The sequence below is a fragment of the Erinaceus europaeus genome, chromosome 3 (genome assembly GCF_950295315.1).
Source record: "Erinaceus europaeus chromosome 3, mEriEur2.1, whole genome shotgun sequence".
NCBI lineage: Eukaryota > Metazoa > Chordata > Mammalia > Eulipotyphla > Erinaceidae > Erinaceus > Erinaceus europaeus.
In genome coordinates, this window is record NC_080164.1 from 52,475,754 (window position 1) to 52,497,660 (window position 21,907).

Consider the following 21,907-nt stretch of genomic DNA (forward strand, 5'->3'; position numbering starts at 1 on the left):
GAGATCACAGCACATGATCATGTAGGCACCCCTACCTGGTAATCTATCTCTTTGACTCAAAGATTTAAAAAATTTTTGTTCTTGGGGCCCAGGTGGTGACACACCTGGTTAAATGCACACACTATAGTATATAAGGACCAGGTTCAAGCACCTACAGGGGGCAAAATTTACAAAGTGGTTAAGTAGGGCTGCAGGAACTGTCTCTCTCCCTATCTGCTCCTCCCCTCTCAATCTCTCTGTCTCTATCCAATAATAAATAAATAAAATTTAAAAAACTGTTCTTTTTTAAAAAATTAAGTATTTATGTTACTTATTTATTTTCCCTTTTTTGTTGCCCTTGTTGTTTTACTGTTGTAGTTATTTTTTTATTGTTGTAGTTATTATTGTTGTTGTTACTGATGTCATCGCTATTGGATAGGACAGACAGAAATGGAGAGAGGAGGGGAAGACCGAGAGAGGGAGAGAAAGACACCTGCAGACCTGCTTCACCACTGTTCTTAATAGAGGGAAGAAAATGGGCAGAGGGGGAGACTGCCTCTGAGCATACAGGTTTGCAAATTCTACGCCCTGTCGTTGCACTATCCATGGTTATAATAGTTAATTTTGTATGCTAATGTGATAGGGTATCCAGACATTTGGTTAAATATTATTTTGGAACTGTAAGGGTATATCTGAACAAAATGAGCATCTGTATTGGTGGAGTAAGTAAAATAGATTATTCCCTAGTGTGGATGAGTCCCATCCAAACAACTGACAGTTTGCGGACTACAGCTCTTAAGATTTCTCATCCTTCAAAATTGCGTTAAGTCAATTTCTTATAATCAACACTCCATCCACCCATCTATCCACCCACTTACCTATTCATACTTCTACTAGTGCTGTTTCTCTGGAAAGCCCTGATGAACACACTTGATTAATACTTTGATAAGTAACTACACTAGATTACAAAAAGATTAAGTTGTGAAAGTCCCATTCATTTTCCCAAAGAAGTATAAGACCAGAACCTCCCCTGATCTTAGACACTGGTCTTTATGCCATTCAAATACATGATCTCTTCTAAGATATCTTGTACTAACATAATTCCTAGACATCTTTCAAGATATTTCTAGTTAGTTTTTTTTCCTTCCTTAGGAATAAAAGTTGATTAAGGTGATAAGTTTTATTATTAATAGCACAGATCTTGCCCTTAAGTTCAGAAGAAACAAAAAATCCACTGAGTAATGTAATCTTCCATTTACGAGGATACCTTCTGCCTCACCACTATTAAATATTAAATAAGATATCAAATACGGGCTATAATTGTATACTTATCAACCCTACTCTCAAACTATATAGGAGTGACCAGCTATAATACTTACTGTGCTCTAAAAAGATGGCAAGTTTTACTGTCCCCTTCCACACAATTTCTGTATAAATCTAAAAGTATTTCTATTTTAGATAAAAAAAAACCCCTCAAATTTTCTAAGGGAAAAATAACAAAAGGAATTTACATAAATTCTTGAGTAAACAAAGAGCTACAAAGCCAAAATCTTACACCTTAATTTCCTTTAAAAAACAAAACAAACAAAAAACCCTGAGATACAGTTGACATATTAGTTTCTGGTGAATACATAATGATATGATGTATGACTACAAATGACTCTTGAACAACATAGGCTTTCAACTAACTAGGTCCACTTTTTTTTTTAGGCCTCTGTATCTCTAGGTTCTAAATTCATGAACTCAATGAAATATGTATGTTGGCTGGCTGAATCCAACGGGGATCCTGAAACCAATGCCCTGTGGACACCAAGAAACAGGCAGTTTTAAGTTGTTGCAGAGTCAAACATCATACTCCCATCTTCAACTGCAAATTGAAGGTGGGGTATGGCAGGTGGGGTTGTGGTTGTCCTAATTCCTTATTCAAGAATCAACTGTATACTGAAAAAACAAGCACCACAAAAAAGAGTAGTTAATGTTTATTACCAGAGTTTCTGCCTTTTGTTTATGTGCATGATGAGAATCCATTCTCTTAGCAACTGTCAAATACATAACACAATATAGTCAACCATAGACACCATGGAGTACATTATAACCTCAGGATTTAAATTATGAAGTCTCTACCTTTCAACTAATTTCTTATGTTGCTTATTTAGTTTTCAGCCATAAGTTCAAATGCTCAGCTATAGAAAGAAAAAACTGCACAAATCATAGACAGATGATCCAATAAATGAAGGTGAAAATATAGGGTTAGTTATATTTAGTTTGAGAATGCTGACTTCCTAGTGAACAAACTGTTAACTAATGTTTCAGAGATGCAGTAAACCGAAGTATTACTACGCCTCTCTTTTTTTATGATACTCTTAATTTTTGAAGCTTTCAAAACAATCGTACATCTGGCAGCATTTTCCCAGTAGCATTATCAATTAGAAAATAAAATAAATGCTTCACAGCTTCCTTTTCCATAGTCAACTAATATAAAGAGATCATTTACTAGACATCTAACTTCTCAAATAGCATACAAATTAATAATTATTTTAGCTTTCTTTTAAATTATATATCTTTATTTAGTGCCCATTTACTACTATGTTGTAAAAGATGAACTTAAAACTTTATTATTACTGAGAGAGAGAATGAGAATCAGAGCATCACTCCGGCTTATGTGGTGGCAGGAATCGAACAAGACCTTGCCCATGCAAGTCCTGGGCTCTACCACCTCTTAGTTGCTTGAGTTATGTTTCTTAAAAGTTCAGAATCAAATGCAGTGCTTGGTATTATCTCCTGAGCTATACAACAAAGAGAAAAAAAAAAAAGCACGTTGGCTGCGATTTCAATCAAGATTCTTTTGTGGGACATTAACAGGTCAAAGACAAGTAAAGTAAATTTATAAAGCAATATACATACATAATGATAAAGTAATACACATATATAATGGTCTTATGGCAAAAAGGAATACTTTGAAAGTAAGGTTCTTTTTTCTTTTTTACTTGTTTTATTGCCACATTGTTTCATAGCAAGACAATACTAGTTTTCAGCTTTGTTGCTACACATACTCATGACCACAGAATGTGAGCTCAGATCTACAGGTATGCAGAGGTCACATAGGCTCCTGAGCAGAATATGGGCCCCAGATCAGATCAAATCGATGGGGTTTACAGTCAACAATATTTATACACCTTTCCTATTTCGCTGATTTAGCTTTCTGTTCCTTTTCCAGCCATGACATCTCCCCAGACAGTAACTTGGATCTACCTGCATATCAGATGTCAGGCTCAGAAAAAGAAAACAAAAAACAAACAAACAAACAAAAAAACTAGTATAGCCACAGGCCCTTTGGAATATAACTAAAATAGGCCTACTAATTATCTACAAAATGGAGACCTCCAATTCCTCATCTACACTATTCCAGCCTTTAGGTTCATGATTAGTCAACAATTTGTTTGGCTTTGTATGCTAACTCTTTTTTTCAGACACCAGGTTCCAGATGCTAGCATGATGCCAACTGGACTTCCCTGGACAGACAACCCCAACAATGTGTCCTGGAACCCTGCTTCCCCAGACCCCTGCCCCACTAGGGAAAGAGAGAGACAGGCTGGAAGTATGGATTGACCTGCCAATGCCCATGTTCAGCAGGGAAGCAATTACAGAAGCCTGACCTTCCACCTTCTGCATCCCATAATGACCCTGGTTCCATGCTCCCAGTGGGATAAAGAATAGGAAAGCTATCAGGGAAAGGATGGGATATGGAGTTCTGGTGGTGGGTTTGTGTGGAGTTGTACCCCTCTTATCCTATGGTTTTTGTCAGTATTTCCTTTTTTATTTTTTAAAGTAATTATTTATTTATTCCTGAGAAAGATAGAAACAACCAGACATCACTTTGGTACATGTGCTGCCAGGGATTGAACTCAGGACCTCATACTTGAGAGCGCAATACTTTATCCACTGCACCACCTCCCAGACCACTGCCAGTGTTTCCTTTTTATAAATAGAAATTAAAAAAAAAAATTACTGCCATTTTATCTTCACAAGTCTTTGAAGTAGATACAATCTTCTTTTCATTGACAACTTAGTTCAGAAGCAATCTAAATATCACTAAACTTACCAAGTAGTGATTCAAGGATGAAAACATTTAGATATAAAATATTCCATAAAGCTCATATCTCATCAGCTTCTGTATCTAGTTATTAAAATTACATGTAACTTCAATGAATTTGTATGATGCAAAAATTACTTTTTGAAGTAGCCATACTTTGAAAAATTTATTACCTGATGATGTTAAAAGTTCAGAGGTTACAAATTAAAGACCACTTACTACCAGTGCCACTCTATACTCAAGTAAGATGAAACTAATTACGGAAAGGATTAAAGTCAAAATCAGCAGGCTTCACTTTGCATTACAAAATTAGTTATGCCCTGCTTAAAAATGCAAATTTCTACTTCAATAATAAATTATAGAAAATAATATACATCAGCCAAACCATGTAACTACTAAACTAATAAATTAAATTTTGTAGATTTTCAGTGTCAAATAAGAAGTCATTAGCTGTACACAGTGACTAGTAACAATTTACTTCACTATCTTAATGTAACAAAAGTATCAAAGCAATGATGTAAATAGCCATTTCATTTAATAAACAGACTTTGGCTATATTTTCAATTAACAATTCTCTGCTTATTAGCAGAAAATAACTGTAGGACAAAGTTTGTGGATTTGGATTTCATTCTCAGTATCTTTAAAATAAACCTATAGGCCAAGTGTTATATTGGGTTGTTTGGAAAAGTCGTGATGCATTTTTGCATAGAAAAATATGGCATGACTTCTCTGACAGTGTAATAGTTCTTAAGTTGTCAGTAAAGAAACGTGATTTTCAAGGGAGTGCTTTCTTCCAAATCCCTGGGGTTGAGGAATGGTTAATTTTACCACAAGGAAGAAAGACTGGGGAACAACCTGAATATCAAGCTGTACTTCTCAGGACTAGTTTAGGTCAAAATCAATTTTAATTTCTGAAAAGAATCTGGACCAGATAAAGATATAGGGGTGGGGGTAAAATTAGTCTTTCTGATACATCTACTTCCTAAGAAGAGTAAACACTGAGTCATAAATTATAAGCAAATAAATACAACTACAGTAAGTCAATCCAAGACTTTTTTGTTCTAGGGCTAATCCTTAATTTACCTTACACTCTTACTCTAAATGTTTTATCTATTTTTAAAATTTTAATTTTATTTCTATATTCTTTGATAGTACAGAGTGAAATTGAGAAGAAAGGTGGAAGGAGAGAGAGAGAAACCTGCAGCTCTGTTTCACCGCTTGTGAAGCTTCCCCACTGCAGGTGGAAACTGGAGGTTCAAACCTGAGTCCTTGAGTCTAGTAACATAAGCACTCAACTGGGTGAGCCACTGCCCAGCCCCTCTAGGAGTGTTAGTTGTCACTAGAAGTTGAAGTTTCAAATTCTACCTTTTCTGCAACCAAAATTGTGCTTTAATACATAGGCTGAGTCTTTGATATGTTGACTCTCTCAAAAGCCTAGACCAGGGAGAAGAGAAGCAACTGGTGGCACAGCTATATACAAACAATGTCAAAGGACATAAATTATGGTTATGTTGGGTATGATACAGCAAAACCTAACAAAGGGATTTTTCAAAGTTAACCCACTTACCAAATAATGTGATGATAACAATAACTATCTATTGTCTGCTTGAACCCTAAGACAGCAGGAATCTCACATTTTCTCTATAGAGCCTATATTTCCCCCAGTCCTGGAACATGTAGGGTGACGTGCACTTTCCTGCATGCTTCTCTCAATTCATACCAAATAATATTGCAGCCACCAATCCCAACCTAATCAACACAACAAGTACTATCTCAGCATGCTTCACTTAAGACTGTGTCCAGAGACTTGAGGTGGGGAATGTCAACCCTTCAGCTTCATAACTTGGGTGAGACCTTTCCTTTCATAGTATTCTCTAATCCCATTCCAGGCGGTTCACTTCCTAACAAAGTCCCAAAACCTAGATATAGACCAGGTCCTGTGAGACAGAGCATATGTTCACACGTATCCATAAACTAGGGCAAAATAGATACCTGAAAACAAAAGTGCACAATAGTCTGCAGTGAGTCAGTATAAAGTTCGTAATGAAATAGTATCTAATTAGACTTAGATACCCTCTTCACCTACTTCCTATTACAGTTCTCTCACTCACTCCAAAGCTAATCTTAGCAAAGCAAGGACTGCAAAAGCTGAATAAGGGCAAGAGACTGGCATACTTTAATGATGAGTCTTTAGTCACTATTAGGCCACCCCATCAGTTGGGGCCCTATTTGGGAGTCTTGAGATTTCCAAACAGACATGATGGGCCTAGACCTCAAATACATGCCTCTCTCCATTATTACCAGTCATCTCTATCAGGAACAACAAAATAGACCCCTTAGGGGCCAGGTGGTGGCAGACCTGGTTACAATGCACAAGGACCCAGGTTTAAGCCCCCAGTCTCCACCTGCAGGGGGAAAGCTTCACGAGTGGTGAAGCAGGGATACAGGTGTCTATCTGTCTCCCTCTCTATCACCCCCTTTCCTTCTCAATTTCTGGCTGTCTCTATCCTATAGATAAATATAATTAAAAACATTTAAAAAAATAGACCCCTCTGTGGGTTCACAATAGGACCTTGCCCTCAACTTGGATCAACAATGGTAGAGAATGTTCCATCCTCCAAAGGGAGGCTGGACAACATACTCTATGCTACACCTGAGGAAGATAGGTCGAGATTGGGACAGCTTGGAATATTCTCATGACCACAGAATGTGAGCTCAGATCTACAGGGATGCAGAGGTCACATAGGCTCCTAAGCTGAATATGGGCCCCAGAACAAATCAAATCGATGGGGTTTACAGTCAATAGTATTTATACCCCTTTCCCATATTTGGAAGCTACTTTCTTCCCTGATCCAGCTTTCTGGTCCTTTTTCCAGCCATGACATCATCTCCCCAAAGACAATAACTTGAATCCACCTGCATATCAGATTTCAGGCTAAGGGGAAAAAAAACAAAACAAAACAAAAAACTAGTATAGCCACCGGCCCTTTGTAATATAACTAAAATATGCCTACTAGCTATCTACAAAATGGAGGGCCCCCCCAACTCTTGATCTGCACTATTACAGCCTTTAGTTCCATGATTGGTCAACCATTTGTTTGGCTTTGTATGCTAACTCTCTTTTCAACCACCAGGTTCCAGATGCTAGCAGGATGCCAACCAGACTTCCCTGGACAGCCAACCCCACCAATGTGTCCTAGAGCTCCACTTCCCCAGAGACCCACCCTACTAGGGAAACAGAGAGGCAGACTGGGAGTATGGATCGACCAGTCAATGCCCATGTTCAGCGGGGAAACAATTACAGAAGCCAGACCTTCCACCTTCTGCATCCCATAATGACCTTGGGTCCATAGTCCCAGAGGGATAAAGAATAGGAAAGCTATTGGGGAGGGGATGGGATATGGAGAGCTGGTGGTGGGAATTATGTGGAGTTGTATCCCTCTTATCCTATGGTTTTTGTTAATGTCTCCTTTTTATAAATAAATTTAAAAAAAGAAATTAAAATAGGACAGAAAAAAAAACTGTGCTTTAATTTCCTAGGTCTTTAGTGAACAAAATTTAGTGAATTTACTTTCTGAAGCTTGAATTTTTTTTTTTCTAAATTGGAGGAGGGTGAGGGATATAGCATAGCAGTACTACATAGGACTTGCATGTGAGAGGTCCTAAGTTTGATTCTGAGCATCACCAGTAGGCAGAGCTGAAATGTGCTTTGGTCAGGAAAACAAACAAAAAAGATACATGATTTATATAAAGATAATTAACAGGAATAGCCAATGAATAAATTTCATATAAGCAAAATTTATATTCACCAAAACCTAGACAGCAAATTTCGATAAATTTTGACCATCATCACTACAGTACTATTTAAAGTTTATCAAAGAATTGTGAAAATGTAACTAATTTATAGATCTGACAAGAATATATATATGTGTGTATATCACAGTCACATACACACACATATATCACAGAGATTATTTTAATAGGTACCCAATTTAAGCAGAATTCTTAGAGACATGAATTAAAAGCCTCCATAAGATCAGTATGTTATAAAAATAGAGAAAATTGGTAAATACCTGAACTGAAGGGGTGGATTCTTGTAAATGACCACCAGCAAATGCTCCTCTGGAAGCTGTTATAGAAACACTGTGCATTTTGGGGCTCTCTGGGGTATCAATCTTTTCATCTGTCCTATGTGACTGCCAGCTTTCTTTCCGATGATGAGATTCAGTAGTCTGCTGGTCTCCAAAAGTAGCCCAAGAGCAGCTATCTTCCTGTCCATCTTCAAAAGCATTCCAATCTATAACTTCACTAGGGCCAGCTGAACTGAAGTCTGCAAAGTCATCAGGGTCTTGAAAAGCATTGCAGTTATCTTGAATATTTGGCATAGAACTGAAATCTCCAAACTCACCTTCTTGCCCAATTTTCAGTTTTGAAATGGGTTCAGTGCCTGTCACAGTAGACTTTCTTGCTAGTTTACATCCCTCTGAGAACTTATCAGAAGTCTGTTTTAGGTCTGACTTAGTATATACAATTTCTTCTTGACAAGAAACAGCAGTTGTATCCCCAAATTCTCCAAAGTCATCACATGGTTCACTATAATGTGGAAAGTGCTCTGAAGACTCTTCAAAAGTGACATCACCCGTTGATTCTTGAATACCAAAAGGTGGTGCTGTGCCACTGACTGTGCCAAAGTCACCAAAATCATCCTCTATGGTGTTGTTGCAAGTTACAAAGTCATTACTACTATTTCCATTTTTTATACTTAAAGAACCATCCAAAATATTTTCTCCTGTGGAATCAATGCTGGGATATGGGGAATTAGTAAACTTTCTACTTTCTTCTTTGGGAGAATCAACTTTATCAGCAGCGTCAGAAATTTTAGCAGAATCCATGCACAGATCAGGACATTTAGAAGTAAATAAATCAGGTTTTTCCTCAGTTTTACATTGTTCTCTCCTAGTGGCTTCTAAATTATCATCTGACTCTACTAAACTTGAATTTAAAAATTTACCCTGTTGTAACATGGGAAGATCTTGTTTTTCAGTACTGAAACCTCTTTCACTCATTATGCTTTTTTCTGAAACAGAAACCTGCTCCTCTCCATCAGAATCTCCTCTGTTGTCAAAGTTTCTACCCAAAGACACTTCTTTTACAGAATTTAGTTCACTGACTCTGTTAATTTCATTGTTTTCTTCAATGGTTAGTGCATCTCTATCATTTAAAACTTCACAGCCTATTTCTTCTAGTTGTATCCTCTCCTTTTTGGAAAATGTGGTAAAATCTGCAAATCCCTCAACAGGTGCGCAGTCTAAGTTATATTCCGTACTAAGAGTGCTAGCAGGTCTTGGTTCCTTTGAATCTGCTTTAGTGTCCAAATCATCTATTCCCTGAGGATTTACAGTTTCCAGCGCTGCAAATCCATTTGTCAGAATCTCTGGACAAGGAGGCTTTTCACCATTGCAGCTTTCTAATAGCTTGTTTTGATGAACATTAATATCAGTTCTAAAATCTCCTGGAGAGAAACTTTCAGGTGTTCCAATATTCTGTCTCTGCTCTCCTGAACTTCGCATGTCAGCAGTGGAAGCATCTAAAGTGTTAGATGAAATTATTTCTTTGCTGGTGGCAGGAAGTAAAACATCAGACTGTTCTTTCACAGAAGAAAGTTCAGCAGTGATGTCCTTATCATTACCATTTTTAATGGACTTAAAACTTGTAAGACTATCTACATTTTCTGAGAAATCATGAATTGGCATAAAATGGTTTGAAGGTACAAACTCTTCCTTGGGACGAGTATAACCTGGTGTGTCAAAATCAACAAAACCTACAGAAGGGCTAACTTCTGAAAATCCACCAAATTCTCCAAATTCATCCTCATCATCATCCTCTGCTCCATTGTCTAGAGGTGGTGGGGATGAAGAGTACATTCGAATGATGTCTGGCTCCATTTTTAGTTGCTTTCAGATAATTAATTTATACCTGTAAAAAAGATACTGTTTTTGAGTGACAGTTATATAACAAGGTCTTTCAGAAGTACTTTAAAATGATTTCAAAGCAATGCAAATTCACAGAGCTGTTTTATATCTTTTAAATTATTTTCCATGCTATTTCTAAATAGTCAAATAATTTCCTAAACTCTAGCTATTGGCAAGTAACAATCTACTCTCCCTCATAACTAGCCCCATGAAGTTGGCTTTCTTATTCTTTTTTCTTTCTTTACCTTCAGGTTATTGCTGGGGCTTGATGTCTGCACTACAAATCCACTGCTCCTGGCAGCCATCTTTTTTCCATTGTTGTTATTTGTTGTTGTTCCTGGTTGTTGTTGGACAGGACAGAGAGAAATTGAGAGAGCAAGGGAAGACAGAGAGGGGGAGAGAAAGACAGACACCTGCAGACCTACTTTACCACTTGTGAAGCGACACCCCTGCAGGTGGGGAGCCGGGGCTAGAACCAGGATCCTAGCACCCATCCTTGTGCTTAGCACTATGTGCTTAACCGAGTAATCCAGGGCAGGTTATCTATCATACCTTTTAAGTTGGGTGATTTCATGGCTCAACCCAACTGTTTTTTGTTTTGTTTACCCCCCCCCCTTCAGATTAAGAGATAGATGAATAGAGACAGGAAGAAAGGGAGAGGTGCCACAGTACCGACACTTCCTAAGGACTAAAACATCCCAGTGTGGCGATGGGAAAGAATTATTCTATGTCCTATGAAAATTGGATTTTGGTTAACTTTTTTATTTCAATATATCTAGAGTGACTCAGTGGCAGAGTGCAAGTTGTTGTTATTTCAAAACTTACTTTCACGGGAGAGATAAAGGGATCAAAGCACTAGTCTGCTCTGGCAAATGGTGGTGCTGACTACTGAACCTGGTGCCTTTGGCTTGCAAGTCTGGTGTGAAGTAGTCATGCTATTTCCCCTGCCCTAGACAGTATATAATCCAAAGTTCAATGACTGGGACCACATTAAATGGTGGAGTGGTGCTCTGGTCTCCCTTGAGTCTCAACTAAAACAAAATTATGTTTCACAGCTTAACTTTTAAAAATATATGAAAAAAAGAAAGGAAGAAAAGCCATAAACTAAATTCTTTATCAACTCAACATTTTTTCAGTGTGAGTGTGTGTGTGTGTAGCTCATCAAAATAACAATAAACTGATTTCTTTCATTTTGGTATAGAAAGTGAGTGCCTACAGTCAATAGCACTCACATGAAGAGTATCTAATGAGCCCTTATAAAACATATGTGACATGACCTCTGACAAAAAGATGACAAGTTTATTTTGTTAATGTGAAAAAAAGAAATTTTTGTTAGGGAGTCTGGCTGTAGCACAGCGGTTTAAGCGCAGGTGGCGCAAAACACAAGGACCTGTGTAAGGATCCGGGTTCAAGCCCCCAGCTCGCCACCTGTAGGGGAGTCGCTTCACAAGCGGTAAAGCAGGTCTGCAGGTGTCTCTCTTTCTCTCCCCCTCTGTCTTCCCCTCCCCTCTCCATTTCTCTCTGTCCTATCCAACAACGACATCAATGATGACTACAACAATAAAAGAGCAAGGGCAACAAAGGGAATAAATAAAAAAATAAAAAATAAATAAATAAAACTTTTTGTTAGTGATTTAGTATTAATTTATAAAAATTTTAAGATAGTAGGGGTATAAGTCCATACAGTTCCCACCACCAGAGTTCTGTGTCCCATCCCATCCAATGTTCTCCTGAGAATACAGGCTGATTCTAAAATTATCTGTATGTATGTAATTTTTAATTATTTTTATTTATTTATTGGCTATAGACAGTCAGAAATTGAGAGGGAAGGGAATGATAGAGAGGAAGAGAGACACCTGCAGCACCACTCACAAAGCTTCCCCCCTGCAGGTGGGGACTGGGGGCTCAAACCTGGGTCCTTGGGCATTGTAACATGTGCACTCAACCAGGTGTTGCCCCTCTATGTCTGTGTTATTGCATTTTTTTCCAACGGTCCTGCTTTTACTTCCTTTTTAGTTTGCCCTATACCTACTACTACTTCCACGTGTCTTTCCTAAAAAAGAAATCATCTTCATTTTAATGTGTGTATTTGACAATAGATTGAAATGTATAATTTCAGGAAAATGTATTGTCAAACTAGTTGTAAGAAAACCTATAGCTCTGTATAACTAATTCTAAAAACAGCACTATATGATCAAATAACTCCACCCATTTATATCCATCCAAAGAATGCAAAACACTAATGTGCCCACTGATTTTCATTGCAACACTGTATTAGTCAAGACATGAAATCAAACCAAGTGGATTAAGAAAAATGTGATACACACACACACACCCCTACCTCAGCTATAAATTGAAATCTAACTGTGCAACAACAACTGATGAAATTGATGGTATTATGCTGAGTGAAATAACTCAGAATTAGAAGTACAAATATTTGATTATCTCATTCATATATGAGATACAGAGGAACATAGCAAAGAGACAAAGTCAAAGGGAAATAAATAAGCCATTGGACTCTGACAGCAGAACTTAAGTCAAAACTGAGGAGGGAGAGATACAGGAGCGACAGGGACCCAAGGAACATCGGTAGAAAGTTATTAGTACTTAGTGGTAGATGTGGTAACATACATCAAGAAGAAGTATAAAACTGTGCCCCTAAAATATACAGACCTGTAAACCAATGTTGCCTCAACAAAAATAAAATGTAAAATAGAAAAGGCTTTTGTTTTAGTGGTTTGTTCACAGTTTATTAACTTAACAGTCCAATGTGCCACTTGCTGAAATCACCTCCTAGCTTCTGACAACCAACTTTTCTATATTCTTCCATGGTAATTAGGGTGACTGACAAAAATACAAATATGTATACTAATGTAAATCACAACATGAGCAGCAATAAACATCCATTTTTCAGGGAATGATACTAAAAAGGAATAAGAGGTGCCATTTTATAAAGCTGATATTTAAAAATTTCTATGAAAGGACTTTTCAACTATAATTATTTATCACTGGAGTCAATGCCTACATGACTCCACCACTTCTGGCAGCCTTTTTTAAAAAACAGATGGTAAGAGAGAGGATGAGAGAGCTAGAAAGACACCACAGCACTGCTCCAGTAACCAAGAAGCTTCCCCCCACCCCCCCTACAGGTGCTCCTCCTATGTAGAACTTAGGTCCTCAATTGTGGTCACTTGTGTGCTCATTTTGGGTAAGCCACCTCCTAGATTCAATTGTATTTTAACCTTCTATGCATAACCATCCCCCCTTCCTGTGTTTCTATAGTTTCACAGTGAAAAGTAAACAAGTTAAATAAAATATTAGACATTTAAAAAAATATTTACTTATTTATTTCTTTTTTGTTGCCCTTGTTTCCATTGTTGTAGTTATTATTGTTGTTGACATCGCTGTTGTTGGACAGGACAGGGAGAAATGGAAAGAGGAGGCGAAGACAGAGAGGGGGAGAGAAAGACAGACACCTGTAGACCTGCTTCACCACCTGTGAGGCTAATCTCCTGCAGGTGGGGAGCCGGGGGGCTCGAAGCAGGATCCTTAGGCCGGTACTTACACTTTGCGCCATGTGCGCTTAACCCAAATATTAGACATTTTAATATTTTTAATGTATACTACCATGCTATAGGTGAGATAGAGCAATACATGAGAGCTATTTTTCCTAAGAGATATTTTAGAAATTGACTAAAGACATTATCTAACTGTTGATAACAAAGGCAACAAGGGACCAGGTGGTGACTCACTCTGGAGAGCACACATTACCATGCAAGAGGACCTGGGTTCAAATCCTGTGTCACCACCTGCAGGGAGGAAGCATCAAAAGATGAAGCAGAGCTGTAAGTTATGTCTCTTCCTCTTTGTCTCTCACCCTTTATCAAAAAAACAAAAAGGAAAACCAAAATGACAACTGGGAGCAATGAACTTATGCAGGCATGAGCCCCAATAACCCTGGTAATAAAACAACAAAACAAATAAGGTGCTGGGCAGTGGCACATCTGGTTGAGCATACATGTTACCATGCACAAGCACTGGGTTCAAGCCACTGGTCCCCATCTGTAGGGAGAAGCTTCCCAAGTAGTGAAGAGGTGATACAGGTGTCTCTCTATCTCCCCCTCCCTTCTTAATTTTTTTCCGCCCTATAAAAAAAAATAAAAGAAAGAAAGAAAAAAATGGATGCCTAGAGTAGTGGATTCATTATGCAAGTACAGAGCCCCAGTGATAATTCTGGTGGCAAAAACAAAATAAAATGAATAAAATGCCACAAAACTGGAGTAGTAATGATAATGCATTATACCTTGGGAAGCAAAAATTTCCCCTATATCTCTCTGCCTTTCTATATGATGGTAGAATAAAACTGATTCTCTAATTTCCCACTTGAATGTTCCTGAAATTTTACAATGAAAATAGAAACCAAAAGTATGAGCTTCCTTGATTTCATGCCTCCTCACTAAAATTCTTGCTTACCCCTACAATATTGTCTAGAGACAACTCCTAAGACTTCTGCTTCCTTCCTTAATTGCTTATTTGGGTGGTGGTGGTGATGATGATATTTGAGTTTCTCTGTTACAATTTATGCTTTCTCACTAGCCTGCAAATGTTCAACTCTTAGATTCACAACAAATGAGAGCAGAGCTAGGTGATGGTCATCTGGTGGAGCACACACAATATTACACAGAAAGACCCAGGTTCAAGCCCCCAGTACTACCTGCAGGAGGAAGGCTATACGAGCAGTGAGGAAGTGTTACGGGTCATGGCCTCTTCCTTCTCCCCCTACGCCCCACTTCTCTCCATTGCTCTTTCAATTTCTCTGTCCTATCCAACAAAAGAAAGGAGGTTGGGGGGGTGGGGAATGGCCACTGAGAGTGGTGGATCTGTCTTGCAGGCAACAAACCCAGTGATAACCCTGGTGGTCGGGGAAAGAAAAAAAAAAAATCAGAGCAAAAGAAAACCTTCTCTGTGCTCTTCTAGCTCTCCTCCCCTTCACCATCAAACTTCTTCAAAGAGCCCTGTATATTCACTATCTCTGCTTCCTAAACACCCACTCACTCCTCAACCCAGTACGATCTGGTTTTCATCCTCCACTTTACTGAAACTGCTCTTGCAAAAATGACTGGAAATGTACAGGAAAAGTCCTCTGTTGTTGACCATGCAGGCTCACCATAGAAGGGAATGTATTATTATTGTTCTTGCTGAGGCATTTATTCTACTGAACTCTTATGAGCTACCTCCTCTCCCTCCCTCTCTCCCTGCCTCCATGAGATTTTTATAACCCCGCCTTTGGTCTCCCAGTACTCCACCAAAAAATTAAGAAATGTTCAAGTTCAATCAAGATAAGTGAGTGTGATCTGAGAGGCTGGCCTGAAATATCATACTGAAAAGAAAACAGTGGTGCAACCTGCCTTAAGTACACACTGAAAGGGCTAATATTTATATAATGCAGACGAACTGGGGGTGGTTAAAGGACAAAAACGTGTTAGTGTTCTTCTAACAGAGCAATTAATGTGAAATATGTGCTTTAATCTGAGGAGTAAACAGTGGAGGTGTCAGGTGGTGTCATAAGAGTGTGGTAGTTCAACTACCGATAATTTCCCTTGCTTCTGGTCCTCTGCTTTCAGCAACTTTCTTTAGTATATTCATGTAAATTGTCTCACAAATTTTGCAGTCAAAAAACATGAACAGTTGGCATGTTTTCAAAACTAAAGATAATTAAAATGTGTATATATTGGTGGGTCCTTGGTAGCTGCCCTTCTCTCTAACAGTGCTACTACTCTCTATATCATAAACACATAAAAACAACTTTTTGGGGGGGAGGGAAAGCATCTACTAAAGGTTATAAAATTATAACCAAACACAGTTAGGATAACATGAGCTAACAAGAACGGAAGCAGACAATGTTCTAGATAATCTAAGACTTACAAATTTGGTCTTAGAATATGACCTGTTAAAGACAGATATATCCCACAAATTATGCCTTTGCCATGACTTTTGTTTTTGTTTCCTGACTGCTTATCAATTGAGAAAAAGTTGAACTAGAGACATGTGAAGTGACAAAAGGAAACCACACAATAAATATGCTTAAAAATAGACATCAGTTATTCAGTTAATAACATACGATGGCATTGGGGGTAGATTCATAAAACAAAAAGCTTTGTATGGAAATTAAATACAATCACACTCCCAAACTGTTCCTGAGTGTACATATGTGGTCTGTATAGGCAATGCCAATAGTAGTTTTATCTGTACTGATAACATCATGGAAACTATGGAAGGAATTCTCACAACAAACAAGTTTCTAGCTGACTGACCTTTTAATAGGTGTTGTTGCTTGGTTTAAAGTTTTACTTTTCTCCTGAGAGATACAAAGGCTAAAGGTAAAAAGAAAAAAAAATAGATTATATTATTTGTGAATGTACTACATACTTTTGGCTAGAAATGATTTGGGAACTAGTCTGTCACAAGCAGAATTTTTCAAACCACCCCTCCCCCCAGAAGAAACATATAAGCCTGATGATCCATAAAACATGCAGATATAAAGCTTTGCTAAAGAGTATTTACCCTTTACTCTTTGTGTGCTCCTGACATTCTTGCTTCTCCATCCTTTTTTTCTTGAAAGTTGGTCATGACCCACCACCACAACCCCCGGATTGGTCATATACGCTTCAATTTACAAACTGAAAATAGGTCTTGATTCAGAATACAAGAACGTCTGACAAAAAGAATATTGAAAAATTTAGAGACAATTATAGAAGCTAACAATTTTCCTCCCAGACACTATTAGTATCACTGAAAAAGAAAGTGGCTCCTTCCATATAAGTGTTAGGAGTAATGTCAGATAATTTTAAACAAAATACTTGTGAATTTTTTAAACTGTATATAGGCAGTTCAGTCAAAAACTTAGAAAGTATTTCTACTCTAGATATTTTCTAAGAAATCAAACCTTGTCTATAATGAATTTTATAATAAACTCACTTTATAATCTTGGAGCTACTGGGCATGTACAGTAAGGAAAAAATATCCCCAAAATATTCCTGTACAAAATTTTAGTACAAAATCTGTATTAGTAATGCCTACAATAGTGACAAGAATGATTTGCATGCATTAATCTTGTTTAAGGTTAATCTTTCTCACAAGAACACTTTCTTTCTCTTCAGATCCACTTTCTCTAAGCCCAACTATTCCTTTCAGCAGACAAGAGGTAACAGAGCTTTTTTTTAAACAAAGAACTCCTCCTTGATTTGGTGTTTGTAAGAACAGTGTGCAATATTATTATCTGAATAAACAAATTAATTTAATAAAATTAAAATGTTTCTTTGCTCTTTACATAATTCTGCATAAAAGTGGCAAATTAAAAAATACTGCTTATTTACTTTTCATGTTGATACTACCTCTATAGGAAGCAAGTTCTGTAAAGATAAAATTAAATGTTACTGGTGGGTTATATATCAGGCAATTTATTAAAACATCAAAACTTCAGGGACTAGGAGATAGTATACCTGGTAGATGATGAGACTTACCATCTTTACCGCCCTGGTTCCAAGCCCTGCACCACAAGGGAGCACTATGGTGCCAGATCAAACTCCGTGATGGTGGGCTGATGCTATAGTCTCTCTCTCTCTCATTTTACTTGGAGGTTAATGGCTTACAGTACAGTTGACATATAAGTACAATTTCTCATCTCCCTCCTATTATCTACCAAACACGTTCACCCAAAACTTAGGCCCCTTTCCACCATCATGCACCAGTCCCTCAAAACTCTTGTGCATGTATGTGTGCTCTCTCTGAAACAAAAAGCATGAAAAAACTGGCCTGGGTTCCAGATGCTACCATGATGCCAACCTGACTTGTCAATATCTCCATTTTATAAAAATTTAAAAATAAACAAATTTAAGTAACTACAAAAAAAAAAAAAAGAGAGAAAAAGAAAAAACTGTCCTGAGAATAATTAAGTTATGCATGTACAAGGCCCTTGAAGAAAAAAGAAAAGAAAGGGCTGGGTGGTGGCACACCTGCTTGAGCACACACATTACAGTGCACAAGGACCAGGGGTCAAGCCCTCCTTCTCCACCTGCAGTAGGAAGCTTCACAAACAGTGAAACAAATCTGCGGGCATCTCTCTCTCTCCCATTGATTTCTTTCTGTCTCTATCCAAAATAAGTAACAAATTTTAAAAACTAAGCTTTAAAAAAAAGATGGTGGAGGAAAACCTAAATGGGGGGTTAGAGTATTATGTGGAGAACTTAAAAATGTCATTTATACATGTACCAACTACTGTATTTTACTGCCAACTGTAAACCATTAATCACCCCAAGAAAAAAAATTGCAAACATAAAAATAAAAACAAAAAAGAAATCCATGTACATTCTTTGAACCAAGAGATTTCACCTGCAAGAATGGAGCCTTGAAGCCAGGAGACAGCTCACCTGGTAGAGTATACTTTACTATGAGCAAGGACCTGGATGCCAGTCCCTGGCCATTATGCAAAGGTGCTTCATAATCAGTAGAGTGATGCTAAGGTGTCTTTCCTTCCCTCTTGCTTTCTATCATATATGCATTTGTATATGAATGTAGATATATATTTGTATGAATGAATGAATGAAATCTATAGATGCATCCATAATATGCAAAGATATTTCCACAAAATGTTAATTCCTGCTCTCCCTCTCTTTTGAAGATTTATTTACTAACATAAGAGAGAGGAGAGAAAACCAGAGCATCACATTAGCACATGTTGGACCAAAGCTCAAACTTGGGGCCTCATGACTGAGACTTCAATGCCTATCAACTGCACCACCTCCTGAGTTGCATATTGTCTGTTTTTTTTTTTAATTTTATTATTATTATTAATTTTCCCTTTTGTTGCCCTTGTTGTTTCTCATTGTTGTAGTAGTTATTGTTGTTGTTGTTGGATATGACAGAGAGAAATGGAGAGAGGAGGGGAAGACAGAGAGGGAGAGAGAAAGCTAAGACACCTACAGACCTGCTTCACCATCTGTGAAGCAACGCCCCTGCAGGTGGGGAGCTGGGGGCTCGAACCGAGATCCTTATGCTGGACCTTGTGTTTTGCACCACCTGCGCTTAACCCACTGCGCTACCACCCGACACCCAGCATATTGTCTGCTTTTTAAAAAGTTACTGTAAACAACCTAAATACCTATCAACAAGGAAAAAAAAACTGTAGCTAAAGCTACTTTATTATTAGGAGAAAGTATTTAAAATATTTTTAAGTGAAAAAGCATTTTATAGAGGCAAAGAGAGAAAGAGAGAGACCCCACCACCAGAACTCCCTTCAATGAGGTAGGGGCTGGGATTACACATGGCACAGCACCTCACTATCCAAGTAAAAAACTTTACTCGCTCTGAAAAAAGCATTTCTGAGAGGCATTCTTTCTTGATCCTCTAGCTATCATATTGTTTCTTCCTCCTCCTTGTACAGATCTGCTTCTGCTTTCCCCAATAGGCCAACCTGTTTTCTTATGCCCAAGAGACCTCATCCACCCTTTAGTGTTCACAATGCCCACACTTCTATCTACCTGCAGGCTGACTAGTTTCCAGATCTGCCTGCTCAAATGACTTGAGTATCTCTAATTGCATGTCCCCAAAACAACTCATACTCAATTCCAAAACTGAAGTTGTGGTGTCTCTGGTAGAATTTCCCTGAGCACTGCAGATCCCCAAGTTGAAGTCAACCACTGCTCAAAAGAAAGAACCACTTGTTTCTGACCAATATACTGAATTCTAAGTTAAGAAATGAGTGTTGCCCTTAACTGCTCCTCTATTACTTATTTCTTAATAACAGATTCATTGCTTTTTATAAAACTTACTAAAAACAAAAGCCTTAAGAAAATAAGTCAATACTCTAGATTTTGAATGTCACTGTAGCAGACCGAGTTGACATTTATGCTTCCACACAACAAACCACAGTAAAATAGGAAATACTATAAACAAGGAATGGCTAACAGAAAACAACAGAAATATCTACTTGTGAGGGTGAGGAAGCCAGAAACATTTATTTCATCTACTTATGGAATTAGCCTCATTAGGATATACGTAAATGTTAAAGGTTCTACTTCTATTAGTCTTGTTTTGGCCTTTATATGGCCAGAGAGGTGGCTCAGAGGGTACAGCATAAGACTTGTATACATGAGGTCCCAGAGTGATTCCCATATAGCATATACCAGGGCAGTGCTATCTATGGTCAAGTTTCTCTCTAAAAATAAGGAAATCAATAAAATAAAAGTTAAACTTTAAAAAGTAGCAGATGGCTTAGGAATGATCTTCTCTACTACCTAGATACAGAACTGTTCATTTTACTTAGCATAAACACTGAATTAGGAAGGCCACATTACTTTTCCTATAGGAAAAAAGCCTAGTGCCCAAATAATCACATAAGCATTATGCTAGATTATCTATCTGATAACATTTATGCCAAACCCAGAAGTATTTATTTAAGTAGGCTTCAAATCAAATAAAAAATTTATTAGCAAACATACTAAAAAATTAGGAGCTTTCAGCCAATCTTGGATGGACCTTGAAAAAATCATGTTGAGTGAAATAATTCAGAAACAGAAGGATGAATATGGGATGATCTCACTCTCAGGCAGAAGTTGAAAAACAAGATCAGAAAAGAAAAAACAAGTAGAACCTGAAATGGAATTCGCATATTGCACCCAAGTAAAAGACTCTGGGGTGGGTGGGCGGGGAGAATACAGGTCCATGAAGGATGATAAATGACATAGTGGGGGTTGTATTGTTAAATGGGAAACTGGGGAATGTTATGCATGTACAAACTATTGTATTTACTGTTGAATGTAAAACATTAATTCCCCAATAAAGAAATAAATTTTAAAAAAATTAGGAGCATAAATTCTTTCAGTTTTCATTTAGGGTGTCTTCTTAATTAAATCTTACCACACAGTCTCATCCATCTAAAGCTTTTACTTAGCACACTCTAAGTTTCCCAGATTAAAAAAACGCAAACAATTTTTTAAAAACTATTTGTTTATTGTTGTCAGGGTTTCCTGGGGCTTCCCACTTGAGCAATTCCACCCTTCCCCCAATGCCTCCTGCCCATGGGCTCCCCCACCCCCACCTGCATACTCCCATGGATGGTGAGAAACAGGAAAGACATCATAGTTTATCTTTTTTTTTTTTTGCCTCCAGGGTTATCATTGGGGCTGTTATCACTGAGGGCTCACTATGAGTCTACTGCTCCTGGTGGTCTTTCTCCATTTTTATTGGATAGGAAAGTCAGAGAGAAATTGAGAGAGGGTAAAATAGAGAGGGAAAGAGAAAGACAAACACCTGCATACCTGCTTCACAGTTTCTGAACCATCCCTGCTGCAGATGGAGAGTGGGTCCTTGTGCTTTGTACCATGTGTGATTTGTACTATAAGCGCTTATGCAGGTGTGCCACCACCCAGGCCCCTGTATATCTCCATCACTAGAGCTGCATGGTGCACCTATGTCATGGCCAGGGGTTCAAACCCAAGTCCTGAAGTATGGAAAAATGTGAACTCTACCAGGTGGAACATCTCCTGGCCCAACTCCTGACCTCAGTTATTCCCAGTTATTATTATATTTATTATTACTACTAATATATTTTTTACCAGAGCACTGCTCAGCTCTTGTGTATGGTGGTGTGGAGGATTGAAGTTGGGGCCTAGGAGCCTTAGGTATTAGAATATGTTTGCATTATGTTATTACCCCCATTGTAGAGTTCCAAATTTATCACTATAGTCCAGCCCAGTAAACTCTCTACGAGTCCAGACTTCGCTTAAACTGAGCTTAGCAATAACAGGCTCAAGCTCTTCATCAAACATGGACTTCTTCCAGGTTTTCTCCATCCCTTTTTTTC

The 21,907-nt window shown here is 37.9% G+C and overlaps 1 protein-coding gene and 1 long non-coding RNA gene across 5 annotated transcripts in view; one reads left to right on the forward strand and one right to left on the reverse strand.

Moving 5' to 3' along the window:
• The window catches only part of LOC132537663 (uncharacterized), a 458,600-nt gene that overhangs the window by 78,319 nt on the left and 358,374 nt on the right, over nt 1-21,907 (forward strand). The window lies entirely within an intron of this gene.
• Nucleotides 1-21,907, reverse strand: part of AFTPH (aftiphilin) — a 67,446-nt gene that overhangs the window by 39,058 nt on the left and 6,481 nt on the right. For 3 of the 4 annotated variants that reach the window (XR_009548940.1, XM_007539612.3, XM_007539614.3), the window contains exon 2: nt 8,146-10,048. Coding sequence is in view for 3 of the 4 variants with exons in the window: in XM_007539612.3 (XP_007539674.2) it covers nt 8,146-10,017 (1,872 nt within the window). In the remaining variant the exon portion in view is untranslated. Of the gene's footprint in view, nt 1-8,145; nt 10,049-13,815; nt 13,972-21,907 lie in introns of those variants that run through there. The other variant, XM_060187193.1, reaches the window with a different exon arrangement.